Source organism: Perca flavescens, chromosome 1 (genome assembly GCF_004354835.1).
Source record: "Perca flavescens isolate YP-PL-M2 chromosome 1, PFLA_1.0, whole genome shotgun sequence".
NCBI classification, from domain to species: domain Eukaryota; kingdom Metazoa; phylum Chordata; class Actinopteri; order Perciformes; family Percidae; genus Perca; species Perca flavescens.
The window spans coordinates 6,039,116-6,064,688 of NC_041331.1; the positions used below are offsets into that span (position 1 = coordinate 6,039,116).

At 38.8% G+C, this 25,573-nt stretch overlaps 1 protein-coding gene across 1 annotated transcript in view; it reads right to left on the reverse strand.

Moving 5' to 3' along the window:
• plekho2 (pleckstrin homology domain containing, family O member 2) overlaps positions 1-25,573 on the reverse strand; it is a 33,135-nt gene extending 7,562 nt beyond the window's left edge. Inside the window, exons 1-3 of the mRNA XM_028576433.1 lie at positions 25,248-25,573; positions 9,677-9,826; positions 8,610-8,732 (exon numbers count right to left, since the gene is read on the reverse strand). Of these exons, the coding sequence (XP_028432234.1) occupies positions 8,610-8,732; positions 9,677-9,826; positions 25,248-25,256 (282 nt within the window). The 5' untranslated portion in view covers positions 25,257-25,573. The remainder of the gene's footprint in view (positions 1-8,609; positions 8,733-9,676; positions 9,827-25,247) is intronic.

Genomic DNA, 25,573 nt, shown 5'->3' on the forward strand with positions numbered 1-25,573 from the left:
ACTTGTCGCAAAGTCACGCACGTGCAACTCATATCTGCACTCGTCGCAAAGTGATGCATGCGCGACTCACATTGGCACTCGACTCACATCGAGCAGTAACAGGGACATGTAAGTACTTCTTTTGTAGATTATGGTGAACTAGTGTGTGTTGTAGCAGCGTTTTGCTATTGAGAACGAGCTAGAATGCTAGCGCTAGCATGCTACGGTTAGCCACCTCATCTGGCTACTGACGTAGAAAACCCCGCAAATTTTGAACAGCTCACCCGGAGACTGAAGGCAGGACACATTCAGAAACCGTATCTCACTCAAATCAGCATGGATGCTTGCGGAAGCACCAGAGACACAAAATGAATTCCAAGTTTTTGTCACTGTTTTCTACATTTTTGATACTATTTTCCACCTATTCTTGCCTTACTTCTTTCTACCGACTTTTTCCAAGTCTTTTTGTTTTAAAAAAAAAGTTTTTGTTGCCTTTTTTTTATTAACATTTAAATGTTTTTCAGTTACATGGCTGTTATTTGGTAAATCTATCGCAGGTCAGGGGGTACTTGGCTTAAAAACACAATTCAAATGGGGTACATTATTGAAAAAAAGTTTGAGAACCACTGTCTTAGAGGATGATCGCACAAAGTAATGTTCATTTATTTTGTATTTATGCAAATCATGGCGATGCTGTATAGCGATACTTGGCGGTATTGATTTTTTGAAATTGTTAAAAACAAAACAAAAACAATAAAAAAGAATAACAAGCTACTCTACAGCAACTATAATAAGCTACTCAAATAAAATTGTGATATTGTTAGAAGTTGAGAACTTTTCTGGTCCTACCCCCCTCCTAGTTCGTATACATCATTTATAGATAATAGAAATTCATTTTGCATCCATCCGTATCCATAATCTGAACAGATCAACCAAAACCTTTAAACAGTCTAAAGACACGAAATAACCAAACAAAACAGATCACAGGTCTAGCTAACAGCCATTCAGTATTTTGTTGCTGAAGAGATTTTGTTTTTTAGTTACATAAAGCAGTGTCAGCTGTTATTATAGCGGTGTCCACTGCGTCCAACCATGCTCTACTGTGCCACGCTACATCCCGTAATGCCCTGCTGTGCCCTGCTATGACATGAACTACTACGACTACCATTGTAGTCACTGTTCCATTATCTTTATTGTGACTATTACGCCACTGTTCATCACATCCCCAACCGGCACCGTCAGGCACCGCCTACCAAGAGTCTGGGTCTGCCGAGGTTTCTTCCTAAAAGGGAGTTTCTCCTCACCACTGTTGCAATAGCCACTGCTAATGCTTGCTCTTGGGGGAATTATTGGAATTGTTGGGGCTTTGTAAATTATAGAGTGTGGTCTAGACCTACTCTATCTGTAAAGTGTCTTGAGATAACTCTTGTTATGATTTGATACTATAAATAAAATTGAATTGAATTGAATTGTTTGGTTTGTGGAAGACTAAGGTGCAAGTATTTGGGGTGGTTTTGGGTTCCCCCCTCAAGAAAATGTTACGTAATTATCACATCTGTGTCTAAAGCATTGGAAAAGCTAGAGCAGATAATAAATAACACTCAAAAAGCGTAAAGACAGAACTTGCTAAAGAAGTCCACTGGGGACCAGCTACAATCAGTAGATATTTAATTTAGTTTTGATGCTCACATTTGTTTTGTAGTCATTCAGCTTAGGTGGTGCCCAAACTGGATTGGGTGCTGCGCCTTATAATGGCAGGGAACCCCCTGAAGCAGTCAGAATAGTCATCCCAAAATAAGGTTGATGATCAAAGTGGATTCCTTTCTCCAAACTCTTTTTCTTTTACATTAAAAGAACTCATCCATCACACTCACTCTACCTCTTCAAACTTCAAGCATTTCGGACTATCTTATCTGTGGAAAAGCAGCCACAGGTTGGTTGGTTGGTTGGTTGGTTGTAAGACACGCTGCTGCTGGGCTGCTTTAATAAACTCGTTCTGCCACGCAGAGCCAGCACTGAAGAGGGTTACCCCGGAGAAAGCAAGAGGCAGCCAAGTAGCTGTTCAGACAACCCCACCCCCCTCCCCCTTCACTCACAGTGAACCACCACTATAGACTACCAACTACCCACAGATTCAAGAACTAAGAAATGTTCTTAGGAAATGTTAAATGATGGTATTTCTAGCATTTCCCTTTTTTTACTTCCCTGTATACCGAAAATGACAAAGACAATGGATACCAAAACACTTAGGTTTAGTCTCAGCTTTCATAAGGCTGCCAAAAAAACTAAAACAATACGGGACCAACTCATAGAAAAAGCAGAAATAGTAGCTCCACAGTAGGGCTGGCTTGAAATAATCAATTCTCCAATTAAAATCTTTGAATGATCTAATTTTTATTAATAAAATCCCAAAACTGAATGACTGTCATGTTAGTTCTGACTCCTGTTGAGTAAAAAATACTTTAAACTAACATTTTTGGAATCAATTCTTAATGTGAACATTAACCTGGAGCATTATTAATTTCTGTTTTAAATTCAACGAGCAATTCGAAAGCAGCAGAAAGGCAGAACTGAGAACACTTTGCAATTATTTTAAGGCTATTTATTTATCCGTATGGTTTTAGTGTGGAAATGTATTTTACTTTACTGTATCTGTATTTTACTTTATTTGTTTGTAAATCTAACATGGAAACGTTAAATTATTCACTTTTTTTTATTTTTTTTCAACAGTTCACTTAAGGAGCACCATAAGTGTAATTTGTGTGTGTGTGTGTGTGTGTGTGTATGTGAATGAGACATTATTATTATTATTATTATTATTATTATTATTATTATTATTATTATTATTATTATTATTATTATTATTATTATTGGTTGGTTAGTTTTTGCTTTGTTTGTTGTTGTTTTTTTCTTTGATATTATGACTTGTCCTGTGTGTTGTAACTTGTCCGGAATGTGTCTAAATACTTGTTTTGTTTGTCTTGTCTACTGTTTTTTTGTCTTGTGTGTAAAAAAAGAAAAGAGTACTGTATGGATAAAGTAAAAGGGGAATGAGCATTGAATGAGAATTATTTATTTTCTTCACCTACTGTAAAGAGGATATTGTATAACACTGGTTAACACTTGAATGGACTTGGACTGGAAACCAGGTTGACCAGGTTGTTTGCCTCTCTGTTTTTTGTTGTACTTGCATAATGAAAAACAATTCTAAAAAAAAAAAAGGTTTTAGTGTGGAAATGTGGTTGCTTCTTTGAGCTGCTGGACAATAAAGTATTCTACTCTACTTTAATATCTGTTTATTTATCGCAAGTAATATTGTTATCGCGATATTCAGCAACGTTAACCCACATCGTATATTTTCCTCATATCTAGCAGCCCAAACTGCCACCAAATCAGTGAAGACAGCAGTATACTGTATGTCCAGGCAAAGCTCAAGTCTAGAAAACGCTGTGTGTTGCAGACTCAGTTCCATATGTGCACACTGGTGTCTGACTCACACACCGGGGGAAACAGTGACACACATGCAAGTGTGTTTGTGAAAACAATGGTGCAATTCTTCTTTCACCACTTTCAAGGAGAGATGAGAGGAAATGATGGAGAGAGGGATGCAACAAAGGTCCACTCAAACCAGAGACGTGATTCATGGTTAGAACACCATTTTTGTTAATTTTACAAACCTTTGTCATTGTTTCGCACCACAGTTTAGCTCTCCGTATGACAGTAAACAAAAATATATAAATTAAAAAAATATAAAGCAGCAACATTTAAATAGCAAAATATAAAAATTAAGACAAATTGACATGATGAGGTGGCACTATTTGCATATATGATGTTATTACTCTTTCAGTTCTTGGGGTTTATTACACATGAGTCTCATAGAGGGAGGAGATGGAGAGGAGATTTAAGGGCCTATGGCTACTAAAGCCGCATTAACACATTTTTTTAGGCACCTCAGACAAAGTTGACCAAGCTGTGAAAATAACAGTGACATATTATGACCTCACAAAGTTGGCATGTTGGCAAACAGCTGCCTGCGTACACATCCAGCAGACGCAGAGTAACAGCAGCATTTGTCATGTTTCTGGCCACCGGGCAAATCAATATTGTCATTCTTCATAATGATATACTCTTCTTTTAGCTCCAGTTTGGTCTCCAGCTAGTCTCTAACTGTGTCTGCTGTTTGCTGCTGAGCAGGTAGTGTACAGCCTGTTTGTTAGGGCTGGGACCATGCTTTTGTCCCAATTTGATTCTTTCACGATACATGGGTGCCGATTGGATTTGTATTGCGATTTTCATTTATTGCAATTCTAGAATTATTGCAATTTGATAGTATTGAGTAATGGGATTTTCTTTTCCTATTTTAACAAAATCTAAAGTTTAAATAATACCCTTTTGGAGACATAATATATCATGAGACATTTCTAAAAACTAATTGTTTTCTAAGAAGAATGCACATCACGTCAGTTTGACATTTATTTCATTTATAAAGAAGAGCGTAACGGACTTTTTCTTTTTCTATATTTTCTGCTTTCTCTCTGTTTTGCTGGAAAGAGACATGATGTAAAATATTTAGGTGAATCATTGGTAACAAATAAAAAAATATCGATTATAGGGGGAAAAAATCATTTTAAAAATCCTCGCAAAAAAATCACGATACATACGTTTTTTTTTTGTTTTTTTTTACTGAAAACAAATGGCTGCTGCTGCTAGTAAGGTTAATGAGAGGGTTTAAAGGTCCCATGACATGGTGCTCTTTGAATGCTTTTATATAGACCTTAGTGGTCCCTTAATACTGTATCTGAAATCTCTTTCTCCCGAAATTCAGCCTTGGTGCAGAATTGCAGCCACTAGAGCCAGTCCCACAATGAGCTTTCCTTAGTATGTGCCATTTCTGTGTCTGTAGCTATTGAGGAGGAGAGGGAGGGGGGGGGCAAGGTGGAGTGTGGGGGTGTGGCCTTTATGACCTCATAAAGTCAAATTTTCATGCCATGGGACCTTTAAAGTCCAGAAAAACAAGATAATGATCCAAAAGAGACTAAACTGCGTAGAACTAAGAGTATCTGCAGAGTTTCACCTTATACATTATTATTATTATTATATTGAATCCATTTTTTATATGGAAAAAAAAAAAAACTTCACAGTATCTTCTACTGCTCTTGATGAGGGTTGGGGATTGTCTAAAAATATTCTATATCAATGCCAATATGATGAGTCTCGGTACCGACACCAAAACAATGACTTTTCTCCATACGTTAGGTAATTAGATCAACACGTGTTCACTTTTTTTGAATTTAACTGTGCAGTTCTTGTGTATAAAATTAAATATAGTCTATAGTTTTCCTAATTCGATCAGGAAATATCTAATCACAGGATAAGCGAGACAAGCCAAAGAATGTGACCATGCATTTAAAGTCAAATTGAAATACCTGCCACTCATGTGTATGATTATCCTTACTGGATAGTATGGACAGATGTTGTCCCCATCAAAGTATTAAGGTTTAATACCCACCCTAACTCTTAATCTGAACACAGGGATCTTGATACCGATGTATTTTATCATTTCAGCAAATGGAAAGAGTACTGCAATACTGTGTGGTGGGAGTAGCTGTGGTGTAAAGGTTAGACAGGCCTGTGGCTTGTAAATAGAGGGCTCAGACCTCAGACTGACAGCTTACAGTTGGGTATTAAAAGGTTTCTCATTATTAACTGCTGAGTTGCCCTTGCAGCTGTTCTAGTGTGGAGATGCAAACAGGTAAGGCTGCGGCGGGTTTCCCCAGGTATTATGTGCAGGTGTACCACTCCATATGTGCTCATTAAACCTACCCGGGATAAATAATTAGTGTTTCAAAAGACTCAATTTGTTAGAGCCGGTGCACAAACATGACAGCTGACCTCAATGAGGAAGTGACAACAACTCACAACACCCCACAGCCTAATGCAAACTGGGCTGAAGAGGGGCTGCTATGGGGCCATTATTGTAGCAAAGCGATTTGCCATGTGTGTGGAGAGTTGTGGAGCTGTATCTCAATCCATGTGCGCATAATCGGATTTGTAAATGTGTAAAATAATCTCTAAACGTGTACTGAGACTTGTGAATGTGTACAGAAATCTGCAAATGTGTATTCAGAATCCATGTGCAGTAACCACATTTGTAAATGTGTAAAAAAAAAAAAAATCTCCTAAATCTGTATTCAGGTTCAAGTGTACTGAGATTTGGGAATGTGTACATACATCTGTAAATGCATACATAAATCCTGTAAATGTGTACATGAATTGGTAAACATGTAGACAAAAGAGTAAATGTGTACATAAGTCTGTAAATGTGTAGACAAAACTGTAAATGTGTACCTAAGGCTATGTTTAGATGGAAACGATCTGAATAGAAAACACAAAAGTGGCGTTGCGTTCTCACTTTTCATTTCGCGTTTAGACGAGCGTTTTGGGGGGAATCTGCGTGCATATGGTGACGCAAAAGTGTGTGAAATTCGATGTAGTGTGGCTAGGTGGTAGTGTGAAGCACTGCCACACAACACCACCAAGTCTTTCCTTCTACTTCTCTCCCTAGTAGCGCGAAGCTACAACAAAAGCTGACAATTTTGTCTGAACAGACGAGGAGGTGGAGTTACTGCTCCAAACAATGCACACACACGGCACACACACAGACACACACGCGGCACACACACACTCGCACAGTGCGTTTTTACCCTTTAGATGAGAACACGACGGTGAAGCGTTTTTAAGATTTCCACTCTGGAGGGTGGTTTCACTTTTTTGCATTTTTAAGCCCCAAAAACGCCGTCGCCGTCTAAACGAAAGGCACATCTGATAAAATATTTTACACCCGTGAGCGTATTTGTGTAAACAGGGCCTAAGTCTGTAAATGTGTAAACAAAACTGTAAATCTGTACATAAATATTACTGGCTGGAAATACAGACAAGACATCAGTTACAACTCAGCAGGCCTCTCAATTGGCTGCCTTTTTACATCTGACTTTTGATACACTATGGATGTCTGGAATGGTTTTCCATTTTGGATAACTGAAATTAAAATTAGCGGTGTGAAGGTTTAAAGTGGGAAAAGTAGTAAAATGTTTACTACTTGTACCAGAACTGCTTTTCCTTACTTTTCTTTTCTGTCAGGAATCATTTTCTAATGACGTGTTCGCTTGGTGCACAATAAATTATCTCTTGACATCAAGCTTGTCAAACCACGACACAACTTCTGTTTTCAGATATCACAATTGGTACACTTCCTGTCACCATGTATGTCAGGGTTCAAATGCAAACAGGGTTTAAGTTGCTATTCAAACAAATCAATGTCATTTTTTAAACTTACTTCAGAGTTGAACAAATACAGTTTTATTGTTCATCTTTGTTGTTAGTTCATGTTGTCCGATGCTAGATATTGTCATTTGACTTTACATGTGTTCCTCCTTTAGTTTCACTTCCTTTATTCCATACGTGATAGTATGCCACTGAAGCTTCTCTACGTTTGGACTTGCTCCTTTTGCATTTGTTACACTATGGAGAGGAATTAATAGCACACAATTGTACAAATTTCAGATTAATTGAAAAAAAGTGTGACAGTGTAACACAAATGAAATTTCTCTTCATCTTTTGCCCAAGAATTGATATTTTTGACTCTAGTCTATATCCACGACGTTCCACTTCGGGGATTGCTCCGGTGCCGCCGGAAATTTCGCCAGATGTCCCTCTTTATAGCCGGATGTCCGTCACTTTCCGCTTTCTTTGTGCTGGCGTTCTAAACTCCGGTGGATTTATGAGGACTATGGTTAACTGCTCCTCAGATCTCTGTAGGGTAAATCCAGACTGCTAGCTGGACTATCTGTCCAATCTGAGTTTTCTCTCGCACGACTAAAATGACCTTTGAACGTACACACGTTCCACCAAAACAAGTTCCTTCCCGAGGCTATTTTGCAGAGGCACTGTTGCACCATCTGGCGCTTAGCACCGCCCAAGACGATTGTGATTGGTTTAAAGAAATGCCAATAAACCAGAGCATGTTTTTCTAGCCAGACTCTCCTTGTTGAATAAATGTATTTTATCCCTGACAGCTAAATAAAAAGGGGTATTGTTCAAAAATGTCAACACTGGTACCAATACCGATACCGATACTTTGATACCAGTTCCTGAATGATACTTTTTTCGATACCAATTTTATAAAATCCCTTTTAAAGAAAAGAAATTACAACATTACACAAAAATACAACAATTACGCTGAAATATAAATAAAAAGATTTATTTATTTTTCAGCTCCTACTATGTGATCCCCGTCTCTGTGTAACGTCTCTGAGTTTTTCCTGCTTGTATAGTGTGTGACGTTTGACAGCCAATCACAGACATTATTAGATCTTGGTAGAGCATGCTGCATGCTTATTGGATGAGATTTACTCCTTAGGTATTAAATGACGAGGCATTTTTCGATCCTCGATACTTCAGAGGCAATTCGGTCGGTGCTTAAAAAGTATTGAAATCAGTACCCAGCCCTACAGCTAAAACTATGGTATGTGAGCAAAGACCCCAATTCTATTTAAATACGGCCTTATTTGATTGCTTATCTTAGCATGTACACAAAATTCAACTTTCTCCCAAAGCATCTCTTAGCTCACCTTATTTCCAGACTTGGGTGATCGGATCAGAATCAGTCTGTGCTTCCTCTTAAAGGGGCTCTTTAGTTCATGGCATTTATCGTAGTTTTCCAGGTCAAGCCTCTCTAAGCAGTTCTGCCGGTCCTGCAACACAAATTCACCGGTAAATGATCTGCCAATTATGTCATTTCAGTTACAGGATAAAGATGACATCATTTTAGCTTTTTATTCATATCAACAAATCAACATTCTACTAACGACTACTGCATTGTCCTTGTAAACTCAGCCTGATGTAGTTGCATAGTCTGTTGGGCTGCGACTAACAATTATTTTCATAGTCGATTAATCTGTTGATTAGTTTCTGGATGAATGGATTAGTTGTTTGTTCTATACAATGTCAGAAAACGGTGAAAAATGTGGATCAGTGTTTCCCAAAGCCCAAGATGACGTTCTCAAATGTCTTGTTTTGTCCACAACTCAAAGATATTCAGTTTACTGTCACAGAAAAGAGAAGAAAACTAGAACATATTCACATTTAACATGCTGACATCAGAGAATTTAGACTTTTAAAAAATTAAAATGACTCAAACCAATTATCAAAATAGTTGTTGATGAATTTAAAGGTGCTGTAGGTAGGATTGAGAAGATCCAGGACTTAGCCAAACATTTTTTAACATCAACAACTTCTCAGTCCCTCCCCTCTTTCAGATAAAGCCCAAAACGGTCCCCTAAACCCCTCCCCACACAAGGGAGAATGTGTGTTTTTAAATGACCTGCTTCATGTAGTTCTACTGGAACATAGGGTCAGTTTCAGCAAATATGACAGAAAGTTAGTTTTATAATTCTTACCTACTGCACCTTTAATAGTTGACAACTAATGGATTAATCTTTGCAGCTCTAATATTCTGAACAATGATGTGACTATATTATACATATGTTTGGACTAGAGCTTTTTGTGATTTTGTGAAAGCAGAAGAGAATCTGACATTCCACCAGTAACATGACACGGTGCAGTAATATGATGCGGTAGTGAAAGTACTTAGATATATAATTTAGGGAGATAGCTTGTGGCAGAAATAGTAGTGTACCTCATTTTCATACACAACAATCTCTGTCTTCTCCACATGGATGTAGCGGTCTTTATAGCTGGCCAGCAGCCTGCCGGGGGCCTTCTTCACCCAGCCGGCCTTACCCAGAAACTTGGGCTCTTTACTCTGGGCTGGGTCCTCTTTTGCACCCTGCAACGATAGAGGAAGGAAATCACACTCAAACACATACACACGCACCAGTGTACTAGCAGAGTGCAGACTGCTATTATTACTTTCAGTTTGTCATTGTTACTAAGTGTTATTACAGATTATATCTGTACTAGAAAAGGACTGAAGTATTGATTAAATAGTGAACTATGCCAGCATATTGTTAAATCTGTATAATCCAAACTCATCAATAGCCATTATCTTTTAGTATTATGTAATTTAACACCCGTAGCACACAGACAAAATACTGAAGTTGTCAACGTACAGTAGCCTGGATGTGCCAATCCATTGTGGTAAAACTGCTGCTTCTCTAGAGAGTCGACACACTTTGGGAACTAGAACAGCAGTTTAACCTGACACGTTATTGTATTAACTTGTGAAGATGCCATCGATGTTCCTCTGGGCCCCATATTGACCCCTCCCCCCACCCCCCTCCCTGAAATCTATTTAGGAATATCCATCACCTGAGCCCATATTATAAGTAATAACCTCAAAGTACCATATAATTGTACTTAGAGGTTGTACCAAAATATGTTTACATGGTTTAATTTTCAAAAAACACCATATTTTTGGTTGTTCTGCACATTGCTGCAGCTCCTCTTTTCACCCATGTTGAGCGCTCTGTTTTAGCTACAGAGTGAGGCATTCTGTTCCATCTTTTTCCGGCTTTTTCACTTTGTGAACCTATTATACGCGCAAAAAGATATATAACACAATAAACAAAAGGGAAAAGGCCAAAAAGCATAACATGAGCACTTTAAAATTGCCTACTAAAGCTGCCCATATTGTTTATATCACGGGTCTTACATAGAAAACAATGGGTGTTTTATTCCACCGGCGTGTTGCACTTTACACTGACAGTAGTGATTTACTGCTGTAACATTTGTTGTTTGTTGCAGGACACAAATAATGTTACGGCTGAGTGAATAAGCGTGTCATATAGTACTCTCAATAACTTATTAGTAAGACTTGAGCTAGTATGTAGTGACTTCTTCCTGTTTTGACACTCATGTGTTCAAGTGATTTCCATAAAAGAATCAGCAAAATATTTACATCTTTAATATCAAATAATATCTGCCCCTTTGCTTTAGGGCAGTGTGACCAATCGTTTCCTACATTCTAAGCAGATGTTGCTCCTTATTTCCAAAATACTGCTTGCAACCACTCCCAGTTCTATAACGTAATGCATGGTGATGTTCCTAAGAAGATATGTGGCTGTGCCGTCACGTTAACCTCAGATCCAAGGTTGTGCAGCAAGTTCCTCTGACATTGGGTGTTTTTGCAAAACTAGTTTGGTCTTAGTGAACGTGGGCTAAGAGCAGCAGCTCTCATTTTTCATCAGATGGTTTCAGTTCTACCCCCAGTACCTCTGACACATCTCACCTCAGACTATTACACCTTTGGGCAGTATTTGTTTTGAGCTTTGCTCTGCATATTAGCTTCCTACATGTTTGGTTCCATCACTATTTGTCCACAATAGGGTAGTGAGTGACAGCTTTTGTTAACAAAGCAGCCACAAAAAGGGCAATATCAGGGCACAAAATAAAGAGCATGACACAAAACACACACTACTGTGAGGATTAATAATGAAACAAAATGTTTCAAGCAAAATGTAAGGGAACTGAAACACTTACTATAATGGTACAGACTGGTGCCTGCTTTGTTCAGCCAGTGTATACTTATACAAAACAATGTCAGTGTGTTCTGGTAATGAAGGATGCAAAGAACACCTTTAAAAAAAAATAAAAAATACTCAACAGTTACAAAAGATTTAAATTTTTTGATTTCAAAAAAAAAAAAAAAACATCCATACAAACTTCTCAAACCACTCCTCCAGTAAGCCCACTTCGACACTGTCCTCCGTTCGCACTTGTTAGCCAAAATGTGGTTGTGAGCGACAAACATGAAAAGCAAACTGTGGTGGCAACACCATGGCAATTTGTTGCTAAACTCTTGCTGTGGTTCCACAAATCAATTTTGAATTCATGGTTAACTGCTCCTCAGATCTCTGCAGGGTAAACCCAGACAGCTAGCTAGACTATCTGTCCAATCTGAGTTTTCTGTTGCATGACTAAAAACCATCTTTTGAACGTACACGTTCCTTCCCGAGGCTATTTTGTAACGGCACTGTTGCTCCGTCCAGCGCTTAGCACCGCCCATGGCGACTGTGATTGGTTTACAGAAATGCCAATTAACCAGAGCACGTTATTCTCCCATCCCGGAATTCTGTGTGGACTAGCCAGACCCTCCTCCACAGCGCTGTGGAGGAAAGTCTGGCAATGCGAGACTACATCAAATATGGCTGAATGCGAGACTTACATTTACACGACCATGGATTGGTGTTTACTTCAGCAACCAATTTAAGCTAATGTAGTTGTAAGCGCCAAATGGAAGTGAAAGTGTTGATCATTTTCCCACTGAAACTTGTTCCCCATTGTAAGGTAACTGTTCTGAATCCAAGCAGATTACACCAGGGCTGTCAACCTCTGTGAAATATAGACTGTTTGCATAGCTATATATATGTATATATATATATATATATATATATATATATATATAGCTATGCAATATATATAATATATATTTGCGGAGTAAGCTCTGTGTGAACCCAGATACAATTTTTTTCATCCAGACAATATGCAGGTGTCTGCAAAATGCACAGCCTTTGTTTCTGTTGGAGGAACTTCCACACAGGATATCTTTTTTTTTTTGGGATTAGGTGGGAGGTCATTAAACTGTTTTTCCACTTTCACTATAACTGCAAGTGTGTCTCAACTTGGTAAACAGCTGTGCAGCTGCAAAGAAAGGAAAGCGTGGAGGAAAGACGTGCCAGACCAAGAGCGAGAAGGGCAAAATAAATAAAAAAAAGTTTACTTTTTAAAGCCACTTTATGGATAGTGCAACTAGGATAAGTTCACGACATAAAGACAAAGCAGCCAGCCTCACTGTGCGATCCAGAAAAGCACCCTCGGGCACAGAGCGACCTCTGACACGGGTGAACATGGAAAGAATTGATGGGGCGAGGTGGAACTCATCAGATCAAACCCTTGCAACAGAGCAGAAATGTGAGGTTTCCATTACTCAGGGCTCAGCTGACTAGTATAGCTCTGTTTCACGTAGTAGGTTAAGGGACTCCAATTTTGGACTAACACAGGAAGTCTGCTCTGCACCGAAACATATACCTAACCGACACTTTTACCCCAAACTGCCCACACATGCTTGTGCTATCTAAAAGCTGTCCTATCTGCTGTGTTGTGGTGGTCATTCAAACGTCAACTGTTCTGTTTTTTTACCATTGTGCAGATTGAAATAACACGCAGAGACAAGAGGTAAAATGTCATTAGGCCAAAGCCAAGGTATCTCATGCAAGCTGGGTCTTAAAAGAGGAAGGGAAAACAGAGCGCAGGGTTTCAGGGAAGAGGCACACCTTAGTAGACATGTGTTTCTGATGAAGTTTTAGGTCAGGGAGCATCTGGCATTCATTGATTTTCACGCTGACCGGCCCAGCTTGAAGTCACCACAAGCCTCATTGGAGCTCACATTTTACCCTCAATAACCACTTACTGCTAGAGATGGGAGAAGACAATGGGGCTGGATACATGTTTTTTGTGCTGGTTTGCTGGTAATGAAACACAAGTTACTGGGTAATCACTGAGGTCACCACTTCCGTTTTATTAAAGCTACACAAAAAAAAGATGTTAAAAGCTGAAATTAAAAACTTTAAAGTTCCGATTCTGACTTTCAGACTAATTCAAAGATGCTCGACTCCATCATGACGTTTAACTTCCTGTTTTGTGTCGTTGCTGCCAGTGTTGTCACTGCCAGATGTATTGCAATAAATGGCCGGGGTGTTCCACGCATAAATGCAGAGTTCATAAAACTGTCCACACCCTAATATCAGAAACAGATACAGGCCTAAGCACACAAGTACACAATGTACGCAACTCTCCTGCTTACTCATATGTTTATCATTTCTACACATCACACCACAGACACAGGTGGACCCAAAATTGCTGATGTGTTTGCTAACATTAGGATAAAGACACTGACATAGATATAAGTTGTGTTCTTTATTTTACTATCATAGCATACTTTTAGTATGGAATTTGAACAGGGGCGTAGCACAAGATCCTGGGCCCTATGCATAGGCAGTCCTGATGGGCCCCCATGTTCCTCAACCTCCCACCCCCCAAAAAAAAGAAAATCAATCAGATCTTATCATCTTTCTCTATGAAGGATACATTTGATATTAAACTCTTATCCTAATTGTAACATAATATAATAAAACACACTAAGATGTTAGTGTTACTTAACACCGTTCAGTCAAAATGTCTAAACAGGGTTTGCTTTAATTTTGATATAAGCTCACCTTGACTCAAATCCAAAGAGGAGGATGAGGGGTCTGTTGCTACTCCACTCCCTGGTGTGACAGTTTCTGAAACTGAGGGCCATGTGTAATGTTGACATGATATGTATCTACCGATGGCCTACCAAGCTACCTATGACACTGATTAGCCTATTATTGCTAATTATAGACATCATAGCCTATTCATTAAATTAAACATGTTTCAAATTAGGCTATTATGATGGTGTGTTGTATGCAAACAGCATTGTTAGTGTGGTTTATTTATTTAGCCTTTACCTCAGATTACATGTATAACAAAATTTTCATTTGAAAGTGTATGTTCTGCTCTTTCAATGGGTTGTCTCAGTCCGTTTTTAGCTCTAACGGTCACGGAGATATTCAGGCAGTTTAGCACCATGGATTTCGTTTTCTAATTTGTGCTCAACTCTCTTTGAAAAGAAGTCATTTACCAATTGTTTCCCCTCATTTTGTTTTCTCTCCTTCTCCTGTCTTTCCTTTCTTTTTGGTAGAATGATTTGGCTTTCTTTGAGACAGCAGAAGTTTGCGCTCCACCAGACGCTCAACTAAACTAACGTAAACAAAATGCGTGCAGATGGACTAAACCACTTGGTGCATTAGCAAGGGGTGGGTGAGTCTTAGTCTTTTTTTGTATACAAAAAGTAGTCAGTCAATCAACAAAGTTATTCAGCCAATACACTAACTTTACATTTCCTCTGACATGCATTATGAAATATAATTAGGAAATTAAAATATCCAGGAAAAATAAAATATGTTCCAGACTTTTCAAGGGCCCTCTCTCCCCTTGGGCCCTGGTAATCAGTATTGGTTTGGTCTGACACCCTGAATTTGAAATCCTTGAAATTAGCCATCAAAGCTTGGGGAAGCAGTTTATTTTTGCCGTTGTTGGGCAAAAGATCCAAAATAATCTTTCAGCATACTGTAATTCAAGTGTTCTGAGAGAAAACTAGACTTCTGCACCTCCTCTCGGCTCTGCTTTAAGGCTTTAGGTAATCAAGCTCGTGATGGGAGACTATGGCCAATCACAGGTCATTTCAGAGAGAGAGCATTGCATTGTGTTTTAACTTAAGGGAAAGTTCGCCGATTTTCCCTTCTGATGTACAGTACATGATGAATGGCTGAAGTAAATGGAATGCACTATTAGTGCGAGTAAATGGAACAGTTTGAAGCCTGTAAGAGCTCAACAGTCCCGCCCCTCCTCTGACAGACCTTGGGTTCCGGAAGTAAATTTCCCATTCATTTCTCCCATTGACATCTGGAAAAATCCGTACATAAAGAGTTTTAGACCATGCCTTAGGCTAACCAGATGGTACGTGACTCATATGAATACAACGTACCATTTCGAGTGAAAAAACGAACAGAAAATCCAAAAAAAGTCAAAGGTACAAGAGTGTGTACATATTGTCATTTCAGAGCGAAGGAACTACTCATCCCATAAACCACCGCACACCACTGAATAAAGGAAGCTACGTTAGTTTAGCTAACAGCTAATTCGGCTAACCGCTAGCTGAGACAGCATGTAATAACTTTAAAAGACCCTCAAAATAAAACCTGAAAATAACCGTTAAAATATATAACGGCTGTTACGTCAGCTGTAGCCTGCTTTCCCCAGTGTTTAGTTTGAGTTAACGTTATTTTAGACTGAATCAAGCTGTCAGCTAGCGGTTAGCCGAATTAGCTGTTAGCTAAACTAACGTTAGCTTCCCGGCGGAGGCTAACGGCAGAAGCGTGGAACAGATCGTGATTCGTGCAGTGTCGTAAATCCTTGTGACGGATCGTGCAGGCAGCTCCCCCTCCTCCCCCTCCTCACCAGCATGAGTTCCACCAATCAGAGGCATCACTGTGGGATTGCGGGATCGTTCAGAATTGTGGGTAATGAAGTACTTATCCAAGACATCGCGAATAAAAGACGTTTATCTCAAAACAAGGTTGATGCCCTATGATTTTTGGCGTCTATATGATCATATATAATCACTTAGTCATGTCAGCATGCTGGTTTTAAGTCTACCATCGACGGTTATTATTTTATGGCTTATGCTGAAATTGCATTGTATTTTTACTTCCGGAACCCGCTGTCGGCGGGACTGTTGAGCTCTATATGCCCGTGCTCGTCTGATGGGAGGGGCTGGACAGAGAGGGGTGAGGGAGAGCTGCAGGAAGAGCTCACACTCTACTTAAAATGTTGGCATCTTTTAACATTCTACCTCTTGCAGCTATTAAATGCTTCCTTCACTTATGGTGGAGACTAGATAAACTTTCTACTTGTATCTTTTTAACCAAATCCTAAATGGTACTGCATTTACTGGCAAAAATTTAACAGACTACCATCCTTGGACTCACCAACAGAGCTCAGTAGAAAAAATGTCATTGGGGTGCCTAGATAGCTCACCTCGTAAAGCCCATGTACTACATAGGCTCAGTCATCGCCGCAGCGGCTGCAGGTTCAATTCTGACCTTTGCTGCTCAGTTTTTTTTTTTTTTTTTTTTTTACAGATTCATTACTCAAGCAGGGAGGAAATCTATTTTTATAATGTTGTTAAGGCGATGTGTCACATGTAACACCCACATTCTTCCCTACACAAGAAAAGTCTTACAACATAGCTTGAGAACTACTGCTCTGCTAAATTATCATCTGTAACAAGTTGCCGATCACTGAAATGCCATCAAATGAAACCAAAGGGTCACACTGGAACAATCTGACTAAAGACTGTTACCACTAGGAATTCTCAGATGCTTTCAATCTGTGTCAAATCCAAAATAGTAGTACACAGTGTGGACCTTGTTGTGTGTGTCTGGAGATTGTCGCTTGTCTGTATAGATGGACTATATATGACACTAAACACAAACGGTATCACATATAGAAATAGAAATGCCTTTATTATAGTTTACGATTATAAAACGATAGGAGTAGCAAATCCTCACATTGGAGACGCTGGAACCTGAGAATATGTGGCACTTCTTACTTTAGATACAATTAGACCGTCCAAAATTGTTTCCAATTCTATTTTATGTTGATCAATTAAATGATAAATTGTTTCAGCTCTATTTTCTAGAAGAAACAGCCTTGTAAACAGACTGTGAAATGAATGTGACTCACCTAAAGCAGACGGACAAAGCAATAGGCTACCTAATCATCGCCATGACTCACTTCCTGTTTTATGCTTTGGTCACCAAATTCTTTTGGAAAGTCACTGACCAAAAAGTGGAATATTAAAGAAATTCCCTTGATAAGACAAAATAATTTAAATAGCATGCACAAATGCTTCCTCCCACATATGGTGACATATTTTATAAAATCTATAAATGGCAGCAAAAAAACAGGCTAAAAATGATGGGACTAATGAAGCAGAGTGTTAGTCATGGCATCAGCTGTTTGATACACACTTTGCAACCACTGACTCAATCACTAGTCATGTCCAATTAGGGCTAGGCAATATATCGATATTGTAACAACATCGACATATGAGGCTAGACATCGTCTGTATGTCTCTATGACACAAGTGTCTTTTCCTGGTTTTAAAGGCTGCATTACAGTAGAGTGATGTAATTTTCTGAACACAGCAGACTGTTGTAACTGTTCCATTATTTGCATTAACCCACATAGTTATATCAACATAACTGATGATTATTTATCAAAAATCTCATTGTGAGCATATTTTGTGAAAGCACCAATTGTCAACCTTACAATATTACCACAATATCGACATTGAGGTATTTGGTCAAAAATATCGGGATATTTGATTTTCTTCATATCGCCCAGCTCTATGTCCAATCATATACAAAGCGCAGTTGCTATAGAGCTTGACACTTCTCACTATTACTTCACCCCCCCAACCTCCACATTATGTGCTGTATTTATCGTATTGTTGTTTTAACTAAGTTTTAATGGGTTAGTTTGTTGAGGTCGTATGAGTAGTTTGAGAGTTCCCTGAAAAACACAGCATTTTCTGCCAAATATCAATGTATAACCATTTTCTATAAATGGTCTCTGGCTGAATATTGGTGTTGTCTTCTTCCCCGTTAAGTCCCGTTCTAAAATCAGGGTATCTGCATGTTTTGCCAAGTCAAATATAAGACTTTTTAAGACCATCATGAATTAAATGTAAGACTGTACATCACAACTTAAAAGTACAACTAAATGCAGAGTCACAAATGTACTTGCAATTAAATAAACATTCAAATTGAATAAAAGCGACACATTGTAATAATAAACTAGACATATACAGCAAATTATATTTGGATGAGCGAAAGAGAGAACTACAACACCACAGAATAAATAAATACATTTCAATGAGCATTAGAGGTAGCGTTACATGGACGTAGGAAACTTAAGACCTGTTTAAAATGATTTAAGAACTAGAACACAATACTTAAGCAAATTTAATTTTTTTTAGACTTTTAAAGACACTGCGAAAACCCTGAAAATTTTATTTTAATGGCTCCTGGATAGTATAATTTATAGGGACAGACCGATTATCGGGCCGTTTTTTTGGCAGTTTTACAGATTATCTGTATCTGTGTTTTATTTGCCTAATAACCGATAAAGTTAAATTAAAAAGTGCGTTACTTTGGCTCTGCTCCCCCTCTGTGTCTGTCCCTCTGCTTCGGTTTCACTCATCACAGAGTCGGAGAATCAAGCTGCCGTGCAAGGTAACCAAAATATGGCACCATAGTTGAAAAACAAGCAATTCAGTAACATCGCTTTGGGCTCTGGGATGTTGTGATGGCCGTTTTTTCTCGACTTTTTGACAATTTTATAGACGATTAATAAATTGATTAATCAAGTTACCAATTGGCAGCTTAATCAATAATGTCAACAACTGTCAGTTGTAGTCCTAAACAGCACAATCTTTAAAGGGTAACTGCTGTGTTTTCCAAACCTGGACCCTATTTTCCTATGTTTTTGTGTCTAAGTGACTGACGGGAACAACAATCTTTGACATTGGTCCAGTATTAAGGATCACTGCAGTCAGCAGTTAGTTAGTTATTAGGGCAATTGTGCAGCATACGAGTATTTCCGTTCACAAAAGTGCTTGTTTTGCCACTGACGCTCAGATTAATATTCCAAGTGTCTGACAACATTATGGAAAGGATTTTTAAGGAGGTCAACCTTTCTGTTAAAGAGTAAGATCCTTTTTTGAAACATAAAAACATCCGCGAAACTGCGTTCGCTGAAGCCACCAGAGTCCATGTAAATAAACAGTAATTTTAGCATCATAAAATACACTTCATTCAAAGTCGACAGAAACCAAATAAAACTATGAAAAGCCACTTTGGGTTGTCTTTCCACTTTTAGAACCATCGCAGCTCAAGTTTTGGTTGAAATAAACACATAGTTTACCGATTTACATGTGAAAATATTTTGACTCTATGCACGCTAAAAGTATTGCTTCTTTAAATGGAGTCTGGTGGGTTTAGCGCTAGCGACTTCAGAGCGGTTTCTGGTTAAACAGAATCTAACCTATCTCTGTAGAGATCCTTTCAATAATGTTGTCAGACACTTTTACAAGACTTTTAGTGGACCAAACTGACGCTGAACATTTGCCCCATAGGGTTACATTGCAGCCCGGTCTGTGGCTGCCGGTTACAGCGTTCACACTTAATACTGGACCAATGTCAAAGATTGTTGTTCTTATCAATCACTTACACTTTTTATGCAATCCTAAATTAACCTGTTTTGCAGTAAGTAGAAGTGAACTAAATGTCTTCCAAAAGAGCATTTTCCATAACTTTCCATCTTTTGAGTACTTTTTTGTCACAAATTCAAGAACACACACATGCATTCACTATTGAGGACTCATTTTTCATGAAAGCACTTTCCCAGAAATTGTCAGCGGTTCCCCGGCAAGACGATGCACACACACACACACACACACACACACACACACACACACACACACACATCCATTGTGTAGCAGAGGCCTGGATAGCAGGATGATTATGAGAGAGGGTTAATTGTTTTCTGCCTGACACATAATGTGCCAGTCTGTTTCCTCTTTGCTGAATGGGTCAGGCAAACGCGTCACAATATGCACTCTGGGTCAGTGGGATGGCGAGAAAAGGATGACTCAGAGCTGAGACACGGAAAGGCCACAGTGGTTTTGAGGGTTGAAAGATAAGGAAGATAAAGGAGAATGTGAAGGGGAATGGGAAGTAAAGAGAACAGAGCCAAACAGCTGTCAATGGACAGAGAGCCAAGTAGCGAGTGATCATAGCAACAATCTTTCCAGTCATAAACGCCAAGCACTAGTTTCGGTTCAGCTTTAGAGTAGTAGGGCTGCACGATATGAGGAAAATATCTAATTGTGATTATTTTGACTGATACTGCGATTGCGATATAATTCACGATTGGAGGGAATGATCATCTTTGTAACATGATTCTCATTTTCATTGAAAAATGTTAAAATCCCCCAAATTAAAACAGGTTATAGTGTGATTCTTGGAAGGATCTGTACCAAACAAGGATTTTTTTTCTTAATACAGAATAGTTTGACACATATTTTGCATATGTTGCGCCCCCCTGCGATTTGGATATTGTACTAGTCCATACTGCGATTTCGATAAAATTGCGATTAATTGTGCAGCCCTACTTAAGATATGAGAGTACAATATCTAGGGCTGCCCCCTATGAGTCGATTAGTCGACTAATCGGTCGTTTTGGTCAGTCGACTAAGATTTCTCTAGTCCATTAGTCATTTTAATGCTTTTTTTCATACTGAATAATTTATTTCCAAGAAACGTATGAGCACATCTCTGGTAAACACGAGATTTAAAGTGGCGCTTCTGCATGATTCATTGTGGAGAAACTTTAGTTTTACAGATCTGTTGATTAAATCGACGAATCAATTAGTCGACAAAATCATAAGAGTGTTATTCAACTAAGATTTTTGTTTTTTTTTTTGGGGGCTGGGGCTTTTCCCTTTATTTGATAGTGACAGTCCGCATCCAGGACATGGTCAAACCTTATACCCCAACCCACCCACTCTGCTCTGCATTAGCCAACCTAATTGTTGCCCCCTCACAGCAAGGGACAACTAATCACTCAATGGGATCCTGACCTGTCCTGGCTCCTAAATGGTGGAATGACCCCCCTATTGACATCAGGAGCAAAGGGCCATAGGTCAGATTTGAACCCGGGCCGCTGCAAAGGACTCAGCTGACATGGGGCACACACTCTACTGGTTGAGCTAGAAGCCAGCCCCCGACTAAGACTTTCTTTAGTCGAGGACAGCCCTAACAACATCCAAACACCAATATATAAAATACAAACTATACACCACAAATATTGAGCCCATATTTCCATTTTCAAAAGAGGTTGAAAACATATTTTGGTCATGCAGCGTGCTACACTGGAGCACATCATACTACTGTATGACCTGCTAACATTAGCCATGTCTCCATCCACACGTTTTTTTATGTGAATTAAGTAACATTGAATGAAAAATGCCAAATGGAAATGTTATTTTTTTTAAGATTCTTTTTTTGGGCATTCCTGCCTTTAATAGATAGGACAGCTAGACATGAGAGGGGAAAGACAAGCAGGAAATTGTCACAGGTCAGACTCAAACCCTGGACCTTCTGCGTCAAGGCGTACACCTCTGTATATGTGCACCTGCTCTACCAACTGAGCTAACCTGGCCACTGGAAGTATTATTTTCCAAACAATTAATGAATTGTGATTACGTTTTAGGCTTTTTTTATGGTTGCAAGCCACCATAAAACGACGTTTTAGGTCATTTCCACTTTCTTTGCAGACATGGCGGGTGTCATTAAAGACAGATATAAGTAGACGAAAGTGGAAACAAGACTTTTTCTATTTAATTAACCAACAAAATATAACGGCTATTTTAGAAAGCAAAAAGCATTGTAGTCTGGCATTTACGTGCATCTGCATCATCACTGCGATGTTTTGATTGTTGTCTTATTATAGCTTGATATGTTGCTTTCAGCTGGCACAAAAGCACTATTACAACTTGTGCAATATTAATCAGTTGTGGGTAGACTGCGTGATCCATTTTGGCTAGCAAACTTTGTTTGCAAATGTTAACTTGAATGTTGTGCGATTCAGTGCGAAAATGAATGATAACACCTTAAAATGTCTCAAACCTAATCCATGTACCAATTAGATCGCAAAACAGCACGTGACGTCATTATGCACAGGTTTTTATTCGCTTTAAAGCCGCTGGATGGAAACACACTTTCACCGGCTTTATTGGCATGAGTGTTTTTAGCAAACTTCAAATAATTCGACTGACAAGTGGATGGTAACACAGCTATTGATACAGGCTTCTTTCAACAAGCCCACGCAAAGGGTGCTTAGGTACCGTTAGCCATTTAAGGCCTCCCTTTACACCGCCTGCCTACAAACTGCCTGCTTGTCTGCTGGAATGGAAGCGTTTTTATGTCAATAAAATTTTAGCACCGACATCCTGAGCAGGAACCAAAATGTATTCACTGTAGAATAAATAAACTGTTTTTCCTCTTTTCATTTTTTTTTTTTTTACAAGTTTGACCAAATTTCTTAGCAGAAACACATTTTCAGAGCTTCTGCAGGTTTCACCAAGTCAAATTTAAGACTGTTTAAGAGCATTATGAATGAAATTCAAGACGTTCATCACAACATCAACTAAGCCTTAAATTCATCCTTTTCAAGCTAAGCATCACTAAACTTGGACTTCCTCATAGCTGAAGAATAAAATCTGTTTTATGTCTGTGGTACAATCAGGAAGAGACGCGCAGCAATAACACAAAAGCTGACTGGCTGCAATATAAATTGCATGTTGGGTCTCATTTGTAGTCCTAATATAGCAAAATTATATTTGGACTAGCAAAAGAAAGAACTACCAACGCCACGAAACAAAAGAAAATAATCATTAGAGGTATAGTGTTACATGAACGTAGGAAAATTAAGACTTGTTTAAAATGATTTAAGACCTACAACACAATACTTCAGCGAATTTAAGACTTTTTAAGGCCTACAAATTTGAATTTGAAATTTTTGACTTTTTTAAGACTTCTTAAGACCCCGCGGAAACCCTGATTTTAATCTCAGTGTGACTTTGCAGCACTAATCCCCAATGATACATCTAGCCTCACGGACTCCATTTAGCAGTGTTGAATGCTGACGTACTCTAACATGTTCTACTGGGTCCTTTTCAGGCAGTTTAAGTCCTACTGGCCCTCGCCCAGCTGCACTTTGGGAATCCCCAGTCACACTGGGGGTCATATTCTTACATCACAAAATGTCCATAAATTAGGTTTAAAGTAAATGATTAAATCTGTCTTATCTAACAATATATCAAAAATATTGCCATATAATACACTTTAATAATGTAATTTGCCACTTTGACCATGTAATCCAAACCACAAAACACATCCTGAACTGATACATGCAAAAAGTAATAATGAAAAATACAACCTTTGGAACTAAGTCATCAATCACCCCTCCACCCCCATGACACTGACCTTCAGGTTCTGCTATTCCTATATGAATCACTTACAAATCTGGAAATATAACCTGCGTATTTCCTGGTATAAACTATTTAAACATATGTTCTATGTGTAGCTTAAACTCTACTTAGCCTTCATTTGACTTCAACACTTAATTTTGATTTATTCACAGTTATAATTCTCACTGTGTACACTACATGCCAACACACTTATGGTGGAAGATGCATGTGAGAATAAGGAAGAATGTAGGCCTACATATAGGTTAAATGTGGGTTATGTAGCAGTTTCATGGGTTATAACCTTTTATAGTCTGGACTGGAGAGTGATTCTACGAAAGTAGGCAAGTAAAAGATAAAGAAAAGCTGCATTTAACTATCAGAAATACGGATGGAGGAGGGCAGGCAGCTAAATGTTGATCAATGTTGCAAACAAAGGGCGGGGTCCAGCATGCTTGAAAATGTGTGCAACAAGTTCCCTGCATACTGTAGGTAACATACTAGTATATCTCTACTTGACTTCCTTTTTCTAAAAAGTTGGCTTCCTCAAAATGCCAAATTTTCATTGAGGTATGCAGTTAAAGAAATTGTTACATTAGCGTAGGTTATGTACAATGTGTGTATGTTTTAGAATCACATGCCACAATTTAAACTGCAAAATCTCGTTACAATAGTCTCGTTTCGAGTGTTTTAGTTTACTGTTCTCTTACCCTGTTGACAACGGCACGCCAAGCATCGTTCATAAACATGGCAAATCACAATTTACTTGGTTATTGTAAACACAGGAAACATTACTAAACCTTAGTTAACACGTTTTCTGACAGATTTGCCTATCGTAGCGGATTCGGCATAGGTACAATGCATTAGGTGTATTTCATTTGTGTAATGTCAACCTTTAGAAATGTTATTCCCCTAATCCTCCTCTGACGAAATCAGCCGTGAAACGTGTGTAACCCAATACTAAATGTTGAAATGCAATTCACCTATGTGCTAAATGGGGATTGTAATAATGCCGAATTTACCAAAGGACACATCTGACTCAGACAAGGTCTGAATTTCTGTTTTAAATGTTATATGTTTACTTCCGCACGTAGCGCTATAACATTGGATATTTTTTGAATAGAGTACGCCGCTCTCTACAATTGTCGCTAAAGTTTCTTATGGACTCTGTCCAAGAAGTTGATGAAACACATTGACAGGTGGGCAGGTGCAATTTGTGCCAAATAATGTAGACTTTAGAATGACTGCAGCAGACAGTCTGATATCGCCATACACTCTCAAACTAACTTCTTTCTCTAACTACTATTAGCCTACATGTATCACGAAAATAGCGGTTCGAATTCGCACTGCCACTTATTCTATGGGCACTAACTTTGCTCTAATAACATGGTCGCGCCCTTGTAACGTTATTTTGCTCACTAGGTATATTACATCACATATGTGAATGCCTATTGAAGTGTTCACTCTCATTAAAATATCTCAAAACTACAGCCCTACAATGCAAAGACGGCAGGCTATAAACTGCTACAAAAAGCGAAGCAGCATACACGGTGGGACCGAAGTGACTACTCACATCTTCCATGATAAAGGACCAAAATCCGTTATGTGAGTGTAGACTAGCCTAAAATCCCTCGACGTCGCCCTTATCCTCGCCAGAAACGGTTTACTTCTCCCCTGTTGGTCGGCAGCTGTAACATTCCCAAACAGCCCATGTAGTAAATGAAGAAAATAAGGAACCGTGCACTTTATGACATCAAGAGGTCGTCTCCTTTTTCCTCTTTTGCTTCAGAGCAACACAAAAAGTTCGAAGAAAAAAGTTTGGTTTCCGGTTGAAGTCCCTTTTACACTCTTGAATCGAAGTCTGTCGAGGAGGAGCAACACGACCGGCAGCGCGCGTGC